This window comes from Lissotriton helveticus, chromosome 9, assembly GCF_964261635.1.
Source record: "Lissotriton helveticus chromosome 9, aLisHel1.1, whole genome shotgun sequence".
Classification (NCBI taxonomy): domain Eukaryota; kingdom Metazoa; phylum Chordata; class Amphibia; order Caudata; family Salamandridae; genus Lissotriton; species Lissotriton helveticus.
Window position 1 is genome coordinate 884,332,198 of NC_136070.1, and position 21,212 is coordinate 884,353,409.

A 21,212-nucleotide genomic window follows, 5' to 3' on the forward strand; every position below is an offset into this window, starting at 1 on the left:
GTTGGTAAATCTCTTTACAATATGTAATGTAACAAAACACTGAAAACAACAGACTGTTACCTGTCCCCAAAAGGAGCTCATGATGTGGAAGCCTTCTCTCAAGGTATTGAGAATTGTATTGAATACCTTATCCTCATAGTTGAATCGCTTCCCCACAGTGATGTGGAGGATGACATTACCAGATGCAAGGATGAGAAGAGGAGGTGTACCGATGGGAGTTCCTGATAAAAAATAAAAGAAATGTTCATTAGTTATCCAAGAAAAATAACTTTAATATTACATTAGCACTAGACATTTGAGACACTATAAAAGAAAAATCCCAAAGAGTAAAGTCATGAGATCATGGAATATGTAGGTGTTTGGTAGTATCCACATTTCAAACTACAGGGGGACTTTGGGACTTATTTAGAGTTTGCCAGACATGGTACACTGCACAAACATGTGCAGTACCCTGTCTGTTAAACCAATGGTATGCCTATTTTAATTACAGTAGCACATACCGTTATTGTTTCTGGCAGTGATGCCCTTGCTGATTCAAATGGCAGAAACCTTACACTGATGGCCAACAAAAGTAAGGTCATCCGAGTAAGTACCTGTGTGGTCTTGGGCTCATTGGTTGAATGTTATGTTCTATTAGAGAATGCTGTTAACCAGTGTAATGATGTAAGTTGTGGAATGTTGCTCATTTGGAGCTGATCTCCTGGTCCCTTTATACTTGTAGGTATGTACTCCTAGCCTGTATTCACTAGGCTCAACAAAAACTACTCTACTGCTTGGACATCGTGTCTTCATAGATTGGCGATGAGTTGGTTCACTGTATATACAATTGGAGGTATTCAGGACTTATTTGAAGGTATTGTGCTGTAATTGGTTGGTCCCAGGGATCATTTTAAGTAAAATCACCGGACTTGAGGTGCTGGGGTGTCTAGTTTCTATGCGGGAAACTGGATTTGTGGTGTTTGTAATTATTATTCAGTTGTTACTCATTTGTGGTTCAGTTTCCTGTGATTAACGCTGGGAATTGGAGGAGGAACACGAGCGCAGGAGCGCTCAGCTGTGTAAAGAAAGGTGTGAGAGAGATCAATTAAGTTTCTCTTCTCTTGTGCGCACCGCGTTTGAAGAGCCTTTTGATTACTAGCAGCGCACAAAGTGTTGTGTGCACGCTGTACTCGAGGATCTGTAAGCACGTTCGGAAGGCTCATGTGGCTGCAGCACTTTCAGGACACACTACTGTGATTGAAAGCTCTATTCTGCAGTCTCGGCAGAACATGGTATGAGATAAAAATCTCTCTCTACCAGACAGTATAGGCACTAATGAAAATTTGTATAGTTTCCTGCATGGAGTAGAGTGACATCCAGCATTGCTTCAAGATCAGCCCCATATTTGGGACTTCCAAGATCATTACAGATTTGGATGTGTCAACATCGATTGGCACATTTATTTTTAGAGGATCTACATGTGCAAATTAATACTTATTAACTGCAATTGACACATCAAGTCATCAATTTTGGATGCGTCAACAGTGATTGACATGCTACTTCATTTTTTTCAGTATGATTTACACTTATTCAAAGAAGTGGATACTTTATAAAAGAACATTAGCATTGATATGTTTTAAAAACAATGTATATGCTAAGTACGTTTTTTAGTTTATTTACAGAGGGTATACATTGTTAAGAATTGTAACTGTCCACAATTTCTTTGTGTTTTTTTCCTCTGTTTCTTTCCTTTTAAAATTCTTTTGTTATGTTTCTATTTTATATTCAATCGTATTATCTATAACATAATTTTGCAGGCAGTTACTCCACCAAATCCTTTCCCGCAAGAACCTGGGGATCCCCCAATAAAATAGAATTTGTGGTTTAGGTCTTTTAATGCATATGTAGGTGCTATGGTTAGGCGAGAATGCACGACAGATAAAATACAAAATGTACTCTACTATTACATAGATATTGATGGTTTTTGAACATTTGCTAGAATATGTTGGCTCAGATGATGATGACATGGATGAATTTCAAATATCAGTAAAACAACTTGAAACATATTTTGAAGGGAAAGTAAATTTAGTAGTTCTTAACATACATTTTTCACTCGTACCCAAAGTCCTAATGAATCCATTGACTCATAGCTACTGCTCTGAAAATATTAGCGAGTTATTGTGGATTTGAAGGGTTCACTTGACAATTGATTTGTGATCAATTTGTTTGTATATGTTACTCAAAAAAAAAACAGCAAAAGCTTTAATTCTTCTAAACATCCTCCACTAGGTGAAATGAAAGATAAGAAATAAGCACAGATTGTTCTTTTTTCAGGTTTTTAGGTCTTTATTTCGATTTTGAATCATAAAAGACAGTTAAAAAACAATAAAATTGAACATACATAATGAGATATAATTAAGAAAAGTTTCATTTAAAACGTCATTATTACAATTTGCAATTTCATAAATCTCAAGGCATTTCAACACATTTCAACACTAGTATTTAGAATTAAACAGTATGATAAAGACCTAATACAAATAAAACAAGAAAAACCTGATAAAAAGTTGGGAAGCAGATACAACATCAGAGTGCCTGGAGGTATCCTAATCTAATCGCCCATGTCCACTCCAGGAATTTTGCTACGGCCACAACTACCACCTCAGAGGTGTTAGTACGAAGAGCCCGAATGGCCTCTGCACTCCCTCTAACTTTAAAATGGCGACATATGGGCCCTAGCTATTTACTTCTTGGGGCGTGATAGACCGGACATACAAATAGCAGATGACCCACGCTCTCCTTATGTCCAGGGCATCACTCGCTCGGTTGGACCAGTTCCTGGTAAAAGTTCTTAAAGGCAGAGTACCTACTCGAAACTGGTGATAAAGTTTTTTATCCAAGGGCTTGGTTATGACATCCCAATAATCCTCTAGGAGGGGGTCTAGTTTGTGGCACAAGAACCTTCCTGTTAAACTAGCACTATCTGAGGCAGTAACTAGCCCTTTACGAACAGAGGCCCAATAGAGTGCTTTGTATTCCTGTTTTGAGGGAAAACTGGTAGACCCCGGAGAAGCCCACAACTGATTAAGACCCATTTCATCCAGGATCAATTTTACTTCGCGCAACCAGGGTATACTACTAGACCCCCAGGTGGATCTTACTTCCTCGAGTTCCCTTGCAAAAAGGCTAAGATCAGGGGAAGTCCAAACGCGTCTCCACAAAGCTACTAATCTATATCTAGCCATTTCATTGATTGAGTTACAGCCCATGTCCAGACAAAGCGGTTTGGTGGGGGCCGATTGTGGAAGACCTACTAGTTTCCGCATAAATTTATTCTGAACTTTCACCAGAGTTGATAGGTCCATATGTCCCCAAAGGTCTGCCCCGTACAATATTGCGGAGCTTACCTTAGTGACATAAATCTTAAGTGCGGGTTTAATACGTTTAGTTAAGGACCTTTTTTGCTCTTGTAAAAGACAACCCGTAAGGCGAGCAAATTTTAGGTGTAGTGTATCAACCTGAGGCTTCCAGCGGAGACGATAGTCCAAAGTAACTCCTAAGTAGGTCATAACCTCAACTTGTTCTAGGCCCACTCCGTTCAAGCTCACTGAGGTCTTAATGGGTCGACTCTTGGTTAGGACCATAAATTTGGTTTTATTTATATTAATTTTTAAGTCATTGACGGTAAAAAACTCCTCAAAGCGGGTCAATGCTGTTTGCAAACCGCTGCGAGTCTTTTAGAGGAGTAAAGTATCGTCAGCAAAGATGAGCATAGGGAACCTAGTCCCACCCAAAGATGGTGCATCAGTAGGGGTATTTGCAAAGAACTTAACCACCTGGTCGATGAACAGTAAAAAAAGTGTGGGTGCCAGGACACAGCCCTGACGGACGCCACGCGTTACGGGGAAGCAGTCCGTCACCTGCCCTTGGCCTCCCCACCTCACCCTAGCAAAGGTGCCCTCATGTAGTCTGACAATCATATCCAATAACTCCAATGGCAGTCCCAGATCTCTAAGAACAGACCATAGTTTGGCCCTTGGAACAAGATCGAAGGACGACTTCAGATCAATAAATGCGGCATAGATCGTTCCGCCGCCCAACAGCACCACCTTCCAGAAAATCAAACAAAATCTGAAGACCTGATCGATGGTGCTGGTGCCTGATCTAAAGCCGGCCTGTAGGGGGGACAAGATACCCTCCAACTCCATTCACCCCTGAACTCTAGTAAGGGCCATCCTTGTAATGACCTTTTGGAGTGAGTCTATTAAACTTATTGGCCTGTAGTTTCCCGGATCTGAACGGTCCCCTTTTATAAAAATTGGGAGAATATCCGCCCCCTTCCAGGACACAGGGATCCTGGCCCCCAAAGCAATAGCATTCGCTAACGTTGGTATGTAGGGAACCCAAAGTTGGGGATTGATCTTAAATAAATCAGCCGGTATGCAGTCCATCCCTGGCACCTTCCCCCTTAGGACCAGGCGGAGCGCAGGCTCAGTTTCCAGTGGCGTGAATTTTAACTCTTGATTAGGAGTGAGGATGATTACCTGCCTGGTTTGAGCTGTGTCGATTTCTAATTCAGTGTCCATGAACTGACCAGAATAGAAATCAACCCAGGCTTCTGCGGACACATGGTTAACTGGGGTTTGAGAATCAGAGTTTCTGCCCCACTTGACAATTTCCCAAAACTTAATCTGATTGGCAGATGTGCATGCATCCAATAGATCAGACCAGTATAAGTCATCCCACTCCCTTTTCGCCTCCCACTGGGTTCTTTTATACATTAATCGTGCCTCCTTTATATCACTAGAGATCCTAGATTTCACTGCTTTGACTAAACGGCTATGTGCCTCCCTACATTTTTTGTTATACCATTTTTTCCGAGGACCATGTACCTTTATGGTGCCTTGCGTTGGTAGAATCGTCAGAAGGGCCTTAAGATGAGCGAAACACCGTTCGTGAAGATCGCAAATCAAATTACAAAAGATCCCACTGTGGGGAAGGGATGAGATGTCGCTTGTTCACAACAGGATGCAAAATAATTGGAGCTATGTTTCTGTGGTGAATTTTAATTCTCAGAATAGAGTGCAACAGCCAATGTCATCTAATGAGAACTATAGTTGGGGTGGTTAACGTGATGCAGTTTTTCCTTCATCAAAACGTACATTTTAAATGTGGTTCAACTACACATCTCTTGAATTTCAGAAACTGTCCAGCAATATCACAAGAGTGCTGGAAGTAAAAGAAAATTGGTCTGTTTAGAAAGGTATTCAAATATGACAGACACATATCAGTTAGAAGTGTTCAGGAACAATGTATGATGATTTAGAGTATGTTGAGCCAAAAGTGGAAGAATTAGTGCTAACTGTGGATTGTGTGGAAATAAACAGTGTGCATAAGGAGAAAAAGTATAGTGATCCGCTGGTATCTCTGAAAAGTGACGGTCTTACCATGCTCTTCTTATTGATTCTGGAGCAAAAATCACCATCAATTCCTTTGAAAAGTGCAAAGAGTGCTGGTACAGCAAAGGATTGTTTTCCCCAGATGTTATCCCAACAGTCTTTGAAGGCAGTGGAATAGATTTAGGTGGAGTCTATTGTGCTGATACATCTCTTGAGATTAAAACTATACACGGAAAAGGATATGTATCTCAGAAAGGAATACATGTGTTGGGATAGTGGCTTCATGGCTGATTATGGTAAGTTAATTGGAACTGGTCAGAAGTACCCAGTTTCGCTTATCAATTCACAGATCAGGTGCGAAAGGAAACATGTAAAGGGGTGTTTTAAAATATAATGCATCAAATTAATCATTTTGTACACATCAATAAAGCCAAGGAGTTAGTCCTTCCAGTTAAGCAAAGACTTCGAAACGTACCATACGGCATAAGGAGCGAATTAACAAAAATTTTGAAAACATTTGTACACCCTAATAAAGTTAAGGAGGTAGTCCTTCCTGTTAGTTATGGTCTCCCTAATGTAACACACTGCATAAGGAACAAATTACATAACTGTTAAAAAACAATGCAGGATGACAGTATTATTGAATATGTAGACACTACATTATGGCTTTCACCAATTGTTCTAGGCAAAATGAAATCAAGAGACGTACATTTGTGTATAGATCCTAGATCTCTAAACAATGCCATTGAGATGAGAAAATATCCCTTGCCACGTAATGAGGATCTTATCATTGCTGTAGGTCAGTCCAAATAGTTCTCTACATTGGATCTTCATGCGGCATATCATTAGGTAGTATTGGATGATCCCTCACATAATTTAACTGCTTTTGTTACACCTAATGGTAAGTTTCAATTTTGCTACATGCCATCTGGACTGATCTCAGCGGAATCTGTTTTTCAAAAAGTCATGTCCAAAATGTTGCAAGATATTGTCAATGTTGTAATTTTTCAAGTTTACATTTTAGTGCATGCTGATACTAAAGAAACGCATGTTGGCACTGTAGAAAGAGTGTTGTCTACTTTACAGAACAATGGAGTTACCATCGGAGAAGGTAAATATATATTTTGTGTGAATTAAATTGAATATCTTTGACATGTACTTTGAAAGGAAGTTGTGAAGCCAAAGCTGAATATTGTCGATGGCATCATCAATGCTCTTTAGCCAACTGACAAAGATCAATCACACTCTCATTGGTTTGTGCGAGTTCCATTTAAAATGTATTAAAATGTTCTCAAAACTCAGGTTTTTTTAGGGGTCTCTTAAAAAATGGGGCAGATTTTGAGTGGACATCAGTGTGACAGGGGCATTTTCAATTAATCAAACAAATCATAATAGCGTCTGTGGCACTTCAAGCTTATGTTGAGGGTTGTGAGACATATATAACCGCTAAAGCTAGTTCTTATGGAATGGGAACAGTGTTGTCACAGCTAGCTGGTGGTGAACAGCTTACTGTAGGATTTGCCTCCAGAGAGTAAAAGAAGAAGAAATCAGATATTCTGTGACAGAAAAAGAGATGTTGGCCTGAGTGTGGGGTATAGAAAAATGCTAACTATATCTGTGGGAAAGGAAGTTTTGGTTAAGAACACATTGCAAGCCATTGATGGATATTTTGTCTGCTAATGAAATAAAAAAAAGCAACTGCCAGGTTGGGTAGGCTGGAAACAAAGTTACTTTGATCAACTTTGCTGTTAGGCAGACGTTTTGTATACAGGTTTCCTATAAAGGGTTTTGCAAGGGAAAACAAAATAATAGGAACAAAGAGAAGAATGTCTTATTGCCAGTGTTGAGGATCAGGTGATTTGTTCAGACATGGATGTGTGGCATAATGCCCGCAAAGAGCACAATGTCTTGAAGTTTGTAATTACAGTTTGGCCAAAGGAAAAGTCAGTTGATGCTGATTTACAAACTTTTTGTAAAGTAGAATGAGTTGTCTTTAGAAAATAATTTAGAAGAGACAAATTGGTTTCACAAAAATGATTTAGACAAATAATCCTAGAAACCTCTCACTCAGCTCATTTAATGATGTCTGACACAAAATGTAGTGTTAGGCATTATTTTTGGTGGCCTGGTGTGGATTGGAAGGTGGAGATTTTGGTGAGGTAGTGTATACAATATTCCTACAGTGACAAATATTTAGTCACATCAACACTTCCTCCAGTTCCTGTTTTGAATCCGGATAAGGTGTGGCAAAGTTGCAGTAGATTTATTTAGGTCCTTTTCATGTTCTGCCAAACAAAATGAAATATTTAATTGTGTTGATAGATAATCTATCTAGGTGGGTGGAAATGAGAGGTGTTTCTGAATCCAATACACAAACTGTTACTCATTTTTACAATACGTTTTCAGCTCATGATGGAATTATTTAGGCAAATGTGGGGCAGGGCAATTATGGGGAGATTAAACAGGGTGGTGGTGGAGTGTATTCAAAGTTCTATTTAGGCTAAGGTTGATTGTAAAACCACAATCAGAGAATAAGCATGGTTCTACAGGACCACTCCACATTCTGTTACTGGTGTGGTACCGTTTGAACTTATGAGAGACAAGAAAGTTACATCTTTGTTAAGTTATTATGGAAAATTAAGGAGCAGGATCAAGAATGTGATGTGGTGGTTCCATCCCATGAAGCCAAGCATACTAGTGACAAACTTAATTGTGAGGTGAGTGAGAAGATGCATAAGCAAAACAAAAAAAGGAAATGTTAATTGTGTTGGTTGAGTATGTTTATATTAAGGACTCCTTGCTTTTGCAAAAGGGAACGTCGAAATTCAGAGAGCCCATTCACAATATTGACATAAGAGATCAAGGTGTTAAAATTGCTAATGGACAATGGTGGAACATGGCTCATTTGGCTAAGGTTGATGCAATTGTTCTGGGGAAAGATAAACCGACCAGACATGATCAAAGTGAACAGGGTGAGACAGTATTATGTAGGAGCTCAAGGGCTAGAAATATTCCTAGCAAATTTTGTGACTAGTTACGCTCTTTGGCTCATTTAATTAGTGATTTTGTGTTATCTTGAATGCTATGTATCAACGTATAAGTATGTTTAGATTATTTTAGCTAAAGTGATATTAATCATGCATGTTTATGTTCTGTATTTTCATTTTTCTAACTATTTGTGTGAAATTGGTAGATTTGTGGTTTCTTTGGCTTATTGGTTGAATGCTATAATCTATTACAGACTGTTGTCAGAGAATGGAGTGATATCAAACGTGGAATGTTAATCAGTTGGAGCCTATCTCCTGGGCCCCTTATATTTATAGCTATCGGCTTCCAGCCTGTATTCGCTAAACTCACTTGAAACTAGTCTACTGCTTGGACATCGAGTTTTCACAGTACCTCTTTATTATAGGAAATGTTCCCACTTGACCTGTATTTCTTTTCTTTGCCAAACATGTGCTATTCTGTTCTGATCCCCAAATAAAATTATGCTACTTATGCAGGATCATTTTACAGACTGGGTTTCTTCATTTTACTTCTATTTTGTCTCCTTCATTGATATCAGTAGGCACATCTCAAAAAAAGTCTACATGTACATTTTAATAATTCTTTCCATGTACTGTAACAGAAACCTGTTTTTCACAATAAAGAAAATGATTTTGTCTTTGTAACGATTTGCACCCTGTGCTCTCATGCCCACCACCAGGGGGCCATATTGTGGAACAATCCAGTGCTTTAATAAGCTTCTGGGCCTTCCCCTGCATGCATATGCTCACTTCCAGCCCTTTGAAGGCTACTTGGAAATTGCCATCAATTCCCAATCCATGCCAGGCTTTGTGGAAGACCCCTTGCTCATGCTTAAAGCCAGTCTGCTCATGCTTGGCACTCAAACTAGAATTCGCTCCTCACTGCTTCATCTCTACCCCTACAGGCTGAGAATGGGTGGAAGAATTCAGCTCTCCTGTGGCTGGCTGCTGCTAGCCTGCTCACATCTGATACATGTGTTTACTATGAGCTCTTTTAAACCCAAGCACCTTTAACTCCAGTGCCAGTGTTGATCATTGTAGCTCTGTTCTTGTGAGACTGATCCTTGTTTTCTGAACTTTTGATATCCTTGTTTCCTGAGCTTTTGATATTCCTTGACTTGAGCTATCACATCACAATTCCTAGTTCCTGATCTATCACTGCTGTCAGTGCTTCCTTGATTGCTGCTCCTGAGCAATAGCTATCCTTGTTCATGAACAAGCACTGCCTTCAGTGTTTTATTGATTTCTGTTCCTGAGCTGTAGCTTTCCTTGTTTCTGAATTAACAACTGCCTGTAGTGTTGCCTGTTCCTGAGCGATAGCATTCCTTGTTCCCGAATTAGCATTGTCTACAGTGCTATCTTGACTCCTGTTTCTTAGCTAGTCCTTGTTTACTTGAATCCACATCTAATACTAATTACTGCACCATTAAATCCACGTTCCTATATTTCCCTTTCCCAGTTCCTGCTTTTCCTCCCATTACCTCTGTTTCAGTCCCTAGTTTGCTGTCTTCCGGTTCTTCTATCTTGCTTCTAGTGTCCTTGTAAGTTTGTTACTTGCTTTCTGCCAAGTGTATCCTTGTTTCTCTTCTTTCCTGTAGCACTCCTCCTTGCTAGCACCATGTCTGTTGTGGCTGTATATTTAGTTCTAGGAGCTTGCTCTTACTGCCTTGGTTCTTCCTGTTTGATCACCAGGATCAATGGGCTCATCTGATAACCTAGGTGGTGTTTCTTGTCCACTGTGTGTATTGTCTATGAGATGCTTTTATAACATCACCATAGGCATCAGCTCCACAGGCCCTGCTGTTGCATGCATGTCCAATATATGGGTATTTACAGTCAGTATCTGTAACTGCAATTGTGGGTGAGGAACTTACTGACCTTACCGTATGGAGCTCCTGTGTGCTTTACCTCACATTCACTTTATTGCTAATGTTTTAAATATGTTTTGCACGTCCGTCCTGGGTGAAGTTATTCTGAATACTGAATACCCTCTTGAGTGCCTATCCTTTCTAAATCTTAGCCATTGTGTCCCCTTGTGCAGGCTTCCCATTCGAACCCCTTTTCTCCTCTGTGTGATCCTGGGCAGTGCTGTTCTCCTCTTTCTGCTTACGTTTCATACCCAGTCACCAGTCCTTGCCCAAGTCCTTGTCTGTGTCTCAGAGAGAGTCCCAGACAGTCCATGACAGTCTTTGGCATACATTCAGAAATACCCCACACAACAATCCACTTACTCCTACACACACACAATGACTACCTACCATACACTACATTCATACCCTGAGCCACCATTCTATACCCACACTAAACAAATATCAACGGAAAAACAGTTTTGACTGGTACACGTTGAAACGTGGCTGGGATCACTTTTCCAAGAATGGTCAAAACACGCTTCGGTGTGGGCATTGATAACGTCCAACCACCTTCTTCAAGACCACACAACAATACAAATACTTCCTGGGGTGGTCATTGGTGGAAATGATCTATTCAGCACACTACCGCTTATAGGCAACAGCAAATCACATTTATGTCTGGGTAGTAAAACACCTCCTTACTATTCCTTAAGAGAGAGTGTATGCGTAGAGTATGGTGAGTAGTGATGTTGTATGTGTGTAGGAGTGATTGGATTGTTGTGGGGGATATTTCTTATTTTATATAAAAGACAACATAATTTTCTTTATTGTGAAAAATAGGTATCTGTTGCAATACATCGTAGGAATTGTTAAAATGTACGTGTAGACCTTTTTATGAGATGTGCTTACTGATCTCATTGAATATGACAAAAAATAGGTAAAATAAATAAACGTGGACTGTAAAAATATACTGCCTATGTAGCATAATTGTATTTGGGTATCAGAACCAATTGCACTTGTTAAGCATACAAGATGAAATACAGGTCAGTGGGAACATTTTCTATAATAGTCGTCCCCCCCCCCCTTATCCCAGACCTATAAGTATTTGTGTTGGGGGAACATTTGTTTTTAATGATTCACAGTGGCTCAAATTCAACCAATACATTTTTTACCACATAGAAAAAATAAAAAATGACTTCTATGGGGGATAAATTATTTTGTTTTACAAACTTCCACTTTGGAGTTTGCGTTTTGTAAAATACGACGGTTTGCTGAGTAGCCGCATAAAACATGGCAGCCAGTCAGCAAACGCTCACTGCCTTTATATGAGCCATCAGTGTGGAAGATCTTCTGAAGGCCCAGAGTTCTCCTCCAGGCAGGATGTATGTCATCAGGGCAGAATAGTAAATGCCTCACCTCTACATAGTGATTGACATACACCCCTGATTTCCCCAGTTGTATTGATATTTGGATCCTTGTTACTGATATTTGGTTATCAGAATTTCGCCTCCAAACCACTCAGATGCACCAACCTCCTCTCTTCTGCTGCTTTGTTGACTTAACAGCAGCTTTTGTCAAAGTGGACAGACAAACTCTTTGGAGGAAATTGGCAGAATGGGGCATTCCATCCTCGCTCCTAACGGCTATAATATCCCTTTCCCTGGATACATGGGGACATGTGAAAACAGGCCACCTATCCCTGTCTGTCAAAATATGCATGACCCAAGGTCTGAAGCAAGGTTGTATCCTCGCCTCTTCACTCATTAACCTGTATACAATGTACCTGGGTAAAGTTCTCTCCAACACCCATCTGGTCCATTCTCGACTAGGCCATCCACTTCTTACAAGTTCTCCAATATGAGGATTACATTGTCATCATGGCTCACACCAAAGTAAGACTGCAATGCGCCCTGACCGACCTACCCAAGTATTGCATCTCAAATCATCTATTCTTCAACCCAGAAAAAAATCAAGATTCTTGTACATAGAAGACAAAAACACACAAATCAAATCACCTGCCATACAGTTGCTACAATACTCATCTCAGCCCCAAAATACAAATATCTGGGGGTCTGGTTCACAGAAACCGCTCAACCCTCTGCTCACAAAAAATATCAAGAAATCGATGGCTAATATTTATGGACTAATCAAACTAAACAACAAGCTAGAAAGCCCATCAGCAGAGGCTATAAGGAGGCTATTAGAAAGCCCATGCAAGCTTCCCTATTACCAGCACTTTCATATGGGCATCATGCGTTGCCAGGCGCTTTCTCTGAAACCCTAGAGTGAGCACAGTGCATGTGCTACAAAAAGATTTTTCAACTTACAAAACATCTTTTCAGGGCGAGACTTGGACTGGAGCTTGGACTGATCAATCAATCGCTAACTCTAGATGCAGACATATTAAAATACTACATCTGAGTCCTAAAAGCCCCGGAGCAGTCTCTAAAGAGTTGTCTCAAAGATATATTAGAAAAAGCTGGATCCCGTGGCACACTTAGCTAGCGAGAGCCCTCAATATTACTAAAACAAATAAAACAGCTCTCGCTTTTCCCTCTCATATGCCACCTGGAGAAAGTGCATTAATAAGCAAGTGCCATTAATTTAATTTCGTAACCCAAGGGAGTTAGGTCCCTAAACGGGACGGGGCGGACTGGACCCTTATAAATATCAAAAAACACAGAAGAAATGCGGCACCCTCCTTATTTGTTATAACACGATTATTTCAATTGAGACCAAACCAATACTTAATTACGTTTGGTCAGGTACCTTAATTTGTACCTCTTATTTTTTATTTTTTAACAAAATTTCATACGTTTTTTAAGCAGAAAAATAAATACTCATTAACATTTGACTTATTTTTCACACATATATATACATTTCATACAGCGCAAATATATTCACAAATTAAACAACAAACAATAGACATTTCAATTATTATTTTCTCAACCAAAGATCTATCGTGAAGTAGATCTTTGGTTGAGAAAATAATAATTGAAATGTCTAATGTTTAAATGTTTATTTGGATGTTTGTTGTTTAATTTGTGAATATATTTGGGTTTAATCCAGTTCGGGCTGGACTGTTCCCATGAGGCACAGGGTCAGACTGATTTGCATATAGCCATGTCAGAACTGGGGTGGCAGAGTGGGCTAAAGAACGGTGATGGATTAAACCCAGATCTTTTGACTGGATGTGAGTGTTTGATTGATTCAGATGCTCCGTCCATCACCACCCCCATTTGTACTGCTTTTGGCCGCCATAAGTGTGGCAGGGTATGCTCAGACGTGAGTCCCTTCCTCAATTTGCCACTGGATTCAAGCAAGCCTGGCTGAAGACGGCTGGAATGCCAGAAACCAGTCCTCGGAAGCTTGTTTCCGGTCCAGGGAAGACATGGCTTGGCAGTTCGGGCTGGACTGTTCCCATGAGGCACAGGGTCAGACTGATTTGCATATAGTCATGTCAGAACTGGGGTGGCAGAGTGGGCTAAAGAACGATGATGGATTAAACCCAGATCTTTTGACTGGGTGTGAGTGTTTGATTGATTCAGATGCTCCGTCCATCACCACCCCCTTTTGTACTGCTTTTGGCCGCCATAAGTGTGGCAGGGTATGCTCAGACGTGAGTCCCTTGCTCACTTTGCCACTGGATTCAAGCAAGCCGGGCTGAAGACGGCTGGAATGCCAGAAACCGGTCCTTGGAAGCTTGTTTCTGGTCCAGGGAAGACATGGCTTGGCAGTTCGGGCTGGACTGTTCCCATGAGGCACAGGGTCAGACTGATTTGCTTATAGCCATGTCAGAACTGGAGTGGCGGAGTGGGCTAAAGAACGGTGATGGATTAAACCCAGATCTTTTGACTGGGTGTGAGTGTTTGATTGATTCAGATGCTCCATCCATCACCACCCCCTTTTGTACTGCTTTTGGCCACCATAAGTGAGGCAGGGTATGCTTAGACCTGAGTCCCTTGCTCACTTTGCCACTGGATTCAAGCAAGCCGGGCTGAAGACGGCTGGGATGCCAGAAACCGGTCCTCGGAAGCTTGTTTCCGGTCCAGGGAAGACATGGCTTTGCAGTTCGGGCTGGACTGTTCCCGTGAGGCACAGGGTCAGACTGATTTGCATATAGCCATGTCAGAACTGGGAAGGCAGAGTGGGCTAAAGAACAGTGATGGATTAAACCCAGATCTTTTGACAGGGTGTGAGTGTTTGATTGATTCAGATGCTCCGTCCATCACCACCCCCTTTTGTACTGCTTTTGGCCACCATAAGTGTGGCAGGATATGCTTAGACGTGAGTCCCTTGCTCACTTTGCCACTGGATTCAAGCAAGCCGGGCTGAAGACGGCTGGAATGCCAGAAACCGGTCCTCGGAAGCTTGTTTCCGGTCCAGGGAAGACATGGCTTGGCAGTTCGGGCTGGACTGTTCCCATGAGGCACAGGGTCAGACTGATTCGCATATAGCCATGTCAGAACTGGGAAGGCAGAGTGGGCTAAAGAACGGTGATGGATTAAACCCAGATCTTTTGACTGGGTGTGAGTGTGTGATTGATTCAGATGCTCCGTCCATCACCACCCCCTTTTGTACTGCTTTTGGCCGCCATAAGTGTGGCAGGGTATGCTCAGACGTGAGTCCCTTGCTCACTTTGCCACTGGATTCAAGCAAGCCGGACTGAAGACGGCTGGAATGCCAGAAACCGGTCCTCGGAAGCTTGTTTCCGGTCCAGGGAAGACATGGCTTGGCAGTTCGGGCTGGACTGTTCCCATGAGGCACAGGGTCAGACTGATTTGCATATAGCCATGTCAGAACTGGGGTGGCAGAGTGGGCTAAAGAACGGTGATGGATTAAACCCAGATCTTTTGACTGGGTGTGAGTGTTTGATTGATTCAGATGCTCCGTCCATCACCACCCCCTTTTGTACTACTTTGAACAATGAACTGGCCACTGGTCTTGCTGTTTATTACTGTGTTTGCTCATTCCCAGTGCAGGTTCTCGTGCACACATTTGCCTACTTGGAACTATGGACTGGCCACTGGCCTTGCTATTTATTACTGTGTTTGCTCATTCCCTGTGCAGGTTCTCGTGCACACATTTGCCTACTTTGAACTATGGACTGGCCACTGGCCTTGCTGTTTATTACTGTGTTTGCTCATTCCCCGTGCAGGTTCTCGTGCACACATTTGCCTACTTGGAACTATGGACTGGCCACTGGCCTTGCTATTCATTACTGTGTTTGCTCATTCCCTGTGCAGGTTCTCGTGCACACATTTGCCTAATTTGAACTATGGACTGGTCTCTGGCTTGCTGTTTATCACTTTGGATGCCCATTCTCTGTGCAGTTTCTCAAGCACACGTGTACTTTATTCTACTGTGTACTGGCACATGGCCATGCTGTTTGTCACTATGGATGCCCATTCCCTGTGATGGTTCTCATGTACCTACTTTGTACTTTGTACTGGCCAATGGCCTTGCTGTTCATCACGTTTGATGCTCCTTGCCTGTGCAGGCTCCCATGCACACATGTGCCTACTTTGAATAATTGGCTGGCCACTGGCCTTGCTGTTTATTACTGTGTTTGCCATTCCCTGTGCATATTCTCGTGTTCACATTTGCCTACTTTGAACAATGGACTGGCCATTGGCCTTGCTGTTGTCTACTTTTTATACCTGTCTGGGTAATATATATTAAAGCCAGTTCTTCCTGTTGTCTGCTTTGTTAGTGTCCTTGTTTAATAAAAGTTTTACTGTATGGGTATGGTTTTATTGCCAATTGCTTGTCTTACTTTTTCAGGGTTTGCAAGTGGTGAGGGGCACTTTAGTTCTTCATTCTGGGGCTTAAGGGTGAAATGATGGGTGTTTGTGATGATCTACTGTTATCCTAATCATTCCATGGTCACGTTAGCTAAATTGTACACATGTCATGTTAGGGTGCACTACCAGCACAGAGGGGAATTCTATCCACAGGATTACAGGCAGGGTTGCCAGGGTCCATCATGCCTGGGTGTACTTTCTTGATGTGTGAACTGCAGTGGTGATATATTGTCATCTTGTGATGGCCTATCTTCCAAGTCACATGGGTACATTTTAATGTGTGGACTTGAGTGGTCATGAAGTGTGAAGGGGTTACTTGGTCAGTAGTGTTGATGTGTGTGTGCCCCTGCAATGCTAACTGTGACATGTATGACCCAGGAGCTGAGTGCCTGTTTGTTTGAATTGTCAGCGTTTGCTTGTGATTGTGTGCACGTGTAGGAGTAGTGAGTTGTGCACTGTGCAGTGTGTTGGTGTGTCCATGCACTCTTGGGTAACACCTACTTTTTGCTGCCAGTTGAGAATATGCAGAGTTTGTGACTGCCCAGTCTGTGTTATGTTTTGATGATCAGTCATGTGTCTTGTTACCATTTATGCTCACTGTGCAGACCTGCTCAGCCACACTGACATTGTTGGAGAGTTTTATCATACATTGCTGTCACTTGAGCCATTTTTTGCCCCAGTATTGTATGTGGGTTGTGGAGTCATACCACCCCCTATCTGTGCTTCAGATACCTACCCATTTTGAATGACTCCTCCATGTATTTGTATATAGTACACTCCTGACCTGTCCACTACTGACATACACACCACTTCATTCTCATGTGAGCGATCCCCTTGGGTTGCTAGTGTGTGAGCCTCCCCACCACCTCATTTTGTACACTATAGTTTGTGGTGCTGATCTGTTCACATGGCCAATGTACCACTCAGGACAGTTTTCCAATTAGTTATGTGTGATTTTCTTGTACTGGTTTGCAGTCAGGGTTGTTCATGTGCAGTGTATCTGTTTGTGCTGCACAATCCCCTGGTCATGTTGTTTGCACCTGGGGGTCCCTGATTTGTGCATCTGTGAGCGTTGGGCTAGCTGTATGTGTGTTTGCTCTGGTACTGCTATCCTTCCTGAGTGTGATGTTGTATGTGTGCTGTGCAAGATTTGTGTTGTGGGAGTACATGGTGTGAAACTGAGATGTGTGTGCTACTGATTTGGTTGGTGTGCACACACTGCTTGGCCTGCATGCAGTGCTGTGAGTGTATGTTGCCTTGTACTTGCCTGGTGTGCATCCCCTGATGTGCAGCTGGGTTTGCAATGTGATGGATTGGCATGTGCATCCGTTGTATTATTGCTGTGGATGTATGCAGCGTTTGGCCTGTGCTGGCTCTTTCTGCTGACAAATGCTCTGTGTGTGATTTTGTTTGCATTACATTGTGTGTGAGTTGTTTTGGCATTGTGATACATTCAGATGTGTGTTGCATGTGTAGTGTGCATCACTCGAGTGTGTTTCACATGCAGCAAGGTGTATTCTTGTTTCTGGACTTGTTTTGAGTGCACACTAGTGCTATGTTCCCCTATCTTTGACTTGTCACTTGTCAGGATTGTGCATGTGCATGAATGTGGTACACTATGACACCATGTTAACTTGATGGTTGGTGTGATGTGTCTGTCTGTGTTAGCTTATTGTCCCATTGATCCCAGTTTATGTTCATGATTGTTTTGAGGTGCTTTACTTCTTGTTTGTGTTGGGGTATGTTGCCTGTGCATTGGTCCTAGGTGACAATGTTGTGTACACCTGTTCTGTCTGGTGTCTCATTGCCTTTCCACTGTTTGGCTGGCCCTATGTGGGCTTCTTGTACTTCTGTGTATGTTGTTTTAGAGGTTTGTCTTTGGCTATTGTTTTTGTGTCAGCATTGGTTTAGGCATCCCTGAGTGTATATGTGATGTTTGTGGATGCACACCAAGGAGTGTGATTGGTTGTCAGTGTACGCACAGAACATCATTTGCATCATTCTGTGTGTTTGACACTGGTGTTGAATTTTGCTGGTGTGAGGTGGGTAGAGGAGGGATATGTGTGAAAGATTCAACTTGTGTGTGACAGTCAGGTAGTGTGATAATGATCCATGTGTGTTGTGCTGATGTCATACACAAGTCAAGTGAGTTGACACAGATATGTGGCTGGTCGCTGAATGACTTCAGACACTTCCTATCATTTCTGTGCCAATGCATGGCTTGCCTTGATGTCTCCCTGAGTTGTTGACCAGAGGTCACTTTGGCTTAATTTTACTCACTGTGCCACCCATGTCTGATTTGAGGGCCTACCGGTAGTGTGATATGTTCCTTCTCTTGCATGTGATGTACACATGCTTTGTGGCTTGCACTGTCCACTTTAGTTTTGCCTAGCCCATTGTTTGTCCTCCATTGTTGCTGACATCTGGTATGTTTATGTGGTTGTGTGTCAGTGTGGGGTGTGTCTGAGTGACATGGCAGGCAGTGTGTACAGTTAAGTGGTTGTTCATATGCAGTGTGAGTGTTTATTTTGTGATTGGACTCTGTTTGCTTGACATGAGTGGAGGGTAGGTGTGAGGTGGAGAAATGTACTGCCCTTGAGCTTCTGGGCAGGGTGTTCCTCTTCAACCCCACTGTTAGAAATGGCGATTTCTGGTTAGCTGAGGCTTGCGCCAAAGCCAGGCAGAAACCACCACTCTAGTCAGGGCAAGGGAGTTCCACGCCAAAGATAACCCCTGCTTACCCCCTTGGTAGCTTGGCACGAGCAGTCAGGCTAATCCCGGAGGCAATGTGTAAATCATTTGCGAACACACCCACCAGCAACAACATCCCAGGCCCCCCACAAAAGGAACTCCACACAAGGTTATATAAAAATAGCCTTTGTATTATCAAAACACATCAGAATCAGAATCACAGGATGTACATTTTGCCAACTGGCACAGGCAATATTTACAAGGGATTATGTACACCTGACAGGGCCACATGGACCACTGTCAGGATCATCACAAAGTGAACTAGGTAAAGGTGAACTAAAAACATACAAATAAAAACAGGTCATAGAACATACAGTCAGTAAACACTGATAATCACTGCACTTGCAACAGTGGCAACGGGCTCCAGCGCATGCGCATTTGTGAATAAGTCGGCAGAGATACCAGCAAGATGGAGCCCCGGGATGCCGCATCGCAGGTAAGTCTATTTCTTTACTTTTAGGATGTTTTTTAATATTTTAAGGGCATTAGAGGAGGGCAGGAGGGAGGCGGGTGTCAGGCAACTTCGCTCCGCCCACGCAGTGGGCGTAGTGTTGCCTACTACTACTACTTTGTGTAGCACGAAGTGTTGATGATGGTGGTGTTGATAAAGGAATTAACAAATCCAGGGGTCCTTTTCAGGTGAGGTCGGTAGGAGGAAGTTGGGTTAAGTTACAGAATGGACAGACATGGATTTTTAGGAGGATGAGTTTGCACTCAAAATAAGCAAAGTCGTTGCAGAATCCAACATTCACGGGTGTCGGGCAAGGGCCTAATGACAAAAACTTGGATGTTAAGATGTCTTCAAGGGATTGTACTGGCAAGGGAAGAGTGGTTCGGGAGCACAGGTTGCCAGATTATTTGAAGCACTATATTTGTGATTGAGTTTTGAAGGAAAGGAGTGGGTTCGGGTATTTGCTGGTGCATTGTATCAATTTTGGTGAACCTCATTGTGCACTGTACACAACCTCATTGTGTACTGTATGCGGGGTTTCACACAGTGTTTGTTTTAATTTAAAATTTTATTGTTTTGTTGCATATTTTTTTATGAAGGAAAGGAGATGTGTAATGTTTTACTCTTGGCTTGGGGGCAGCATGCCTCTGGCTGCCCGGCTCATAGCATGTAACATCGTTTGTGTTCCATGCCCTGTGCTCGGTGTTCTGTAGAAGTGACGATTGGAGGTTGACGGTTTCACTGGCTGTGCTAGTTGGATGTCCGTGCTGCCTCAGAGGAATAAACTACTTTACATGTATTCAAGAGTCTCTGTTTTATCAACAACAGAAACATTAAAAACCAAATACTTGAAAAGAAAATTTGTGGTGTGCTAGAGGCAGATCTCCTTGTAAAAACAAATAGTCTGAAGGTATTGCGTGAGTTCTTGTGGCTCCTGTAGTATAGTCATGATTATGATAGATGTCTTCCTCAAGCCATGGTGTACTCCATAATTGGGTCATCCGTGAAACCAGATTCTCCTTCAGCATTCAGCTGGGCTACTCATGGTTGTGAGGTGGTTAACTCATGGCATGCCTATGGCTCTGTATTTGAAAAAGTCTGGAAAGACCAAGGACCGCCTAAGCGTCCTTAAAGATCTGATCTTCTGTTGCTGCTTTGTCTATACAGTTTTCACAAGGAAATCCATGAATCAGGGGACACTCCAGGGTGTATCACAGGGTACTGCCAGGATGGCCTCTCAGCCACCATTTCTACCCCACCTCTGTAGTTTCAAAGAATGAGAACACCTTTTATGGATTAATTTGAGTCTTGCAGGGAAAATGAGCATTTATTGGAGGTTATGGGCCTTAAGTTTCTGCTTTACCTCATCAAAGGATCGCCGCTGCTTTTGTGTCACATTGGCATAGTCTGGAAAATCCTTATTCAGGACAACTGGATCATTAGCGATCCAGCCTTGCGGGCCTCTCAGAGGATAGCATTCCTGTTGCGATAATTGAGGAATCAGGCAATCAGTGGGCATGGTGGTGCTCTAGGTGGAGGACATTGGACCAGCGATCTATATGCCTGTCGATCACAAACCACTGTGAAGGGGTGCTCTCCTGTAGCTATGACAGTACATGAGAGAGCAAGAGGTGCACAGGGTCTGGGAATTCAGCACCCTCTGGGAATCCAGCCGAGCAAACGCTATTACACTTTGACCAATTTTCTGCATCTTATGCTCATCTTTTAAGGGTATATTTAAAAAAATAAGAGCAACCCATACGTCCATGCGCACTGGATATTAAATTATAGCTTGCAGCAAGTGTTCACATGGAACTCCTTTTGAAAACAATCATAACTTTTCACACATTATTATTTTGTGTTGGCTTACTCAGAGTATGGAATATAATAACAATAAGGGAGGATATATTTGCAGCAAATTAATTTTAACAACCCAAATACAAATATTTTTCAAT

The 21,212-nt window shown here is 42.2% G+C and overlaps 1 protein-coding gene across 1 annotated transcript in view; it reads right to left on the reverse strand.

Annotated features, from left to right (window-relative positions):
* The window catches only part of LOC144781954 (cytochrome P450 2A13-like), a 609,250-nt gene that overhangs the window by 375,913 nt on the left and 212,125 nt on the right, over window positions 1–21,212 (reverse strand). The window contains exon 4 of the mRNA XM_078661044.1: window positions 61–221. Coding sequence (XP_078517170.1) covers window positions 61–221 — 161 coding nt within the window. The remainder of the gene's footprint in view (window positions 1–60; window positions 222–21,212) is intronic.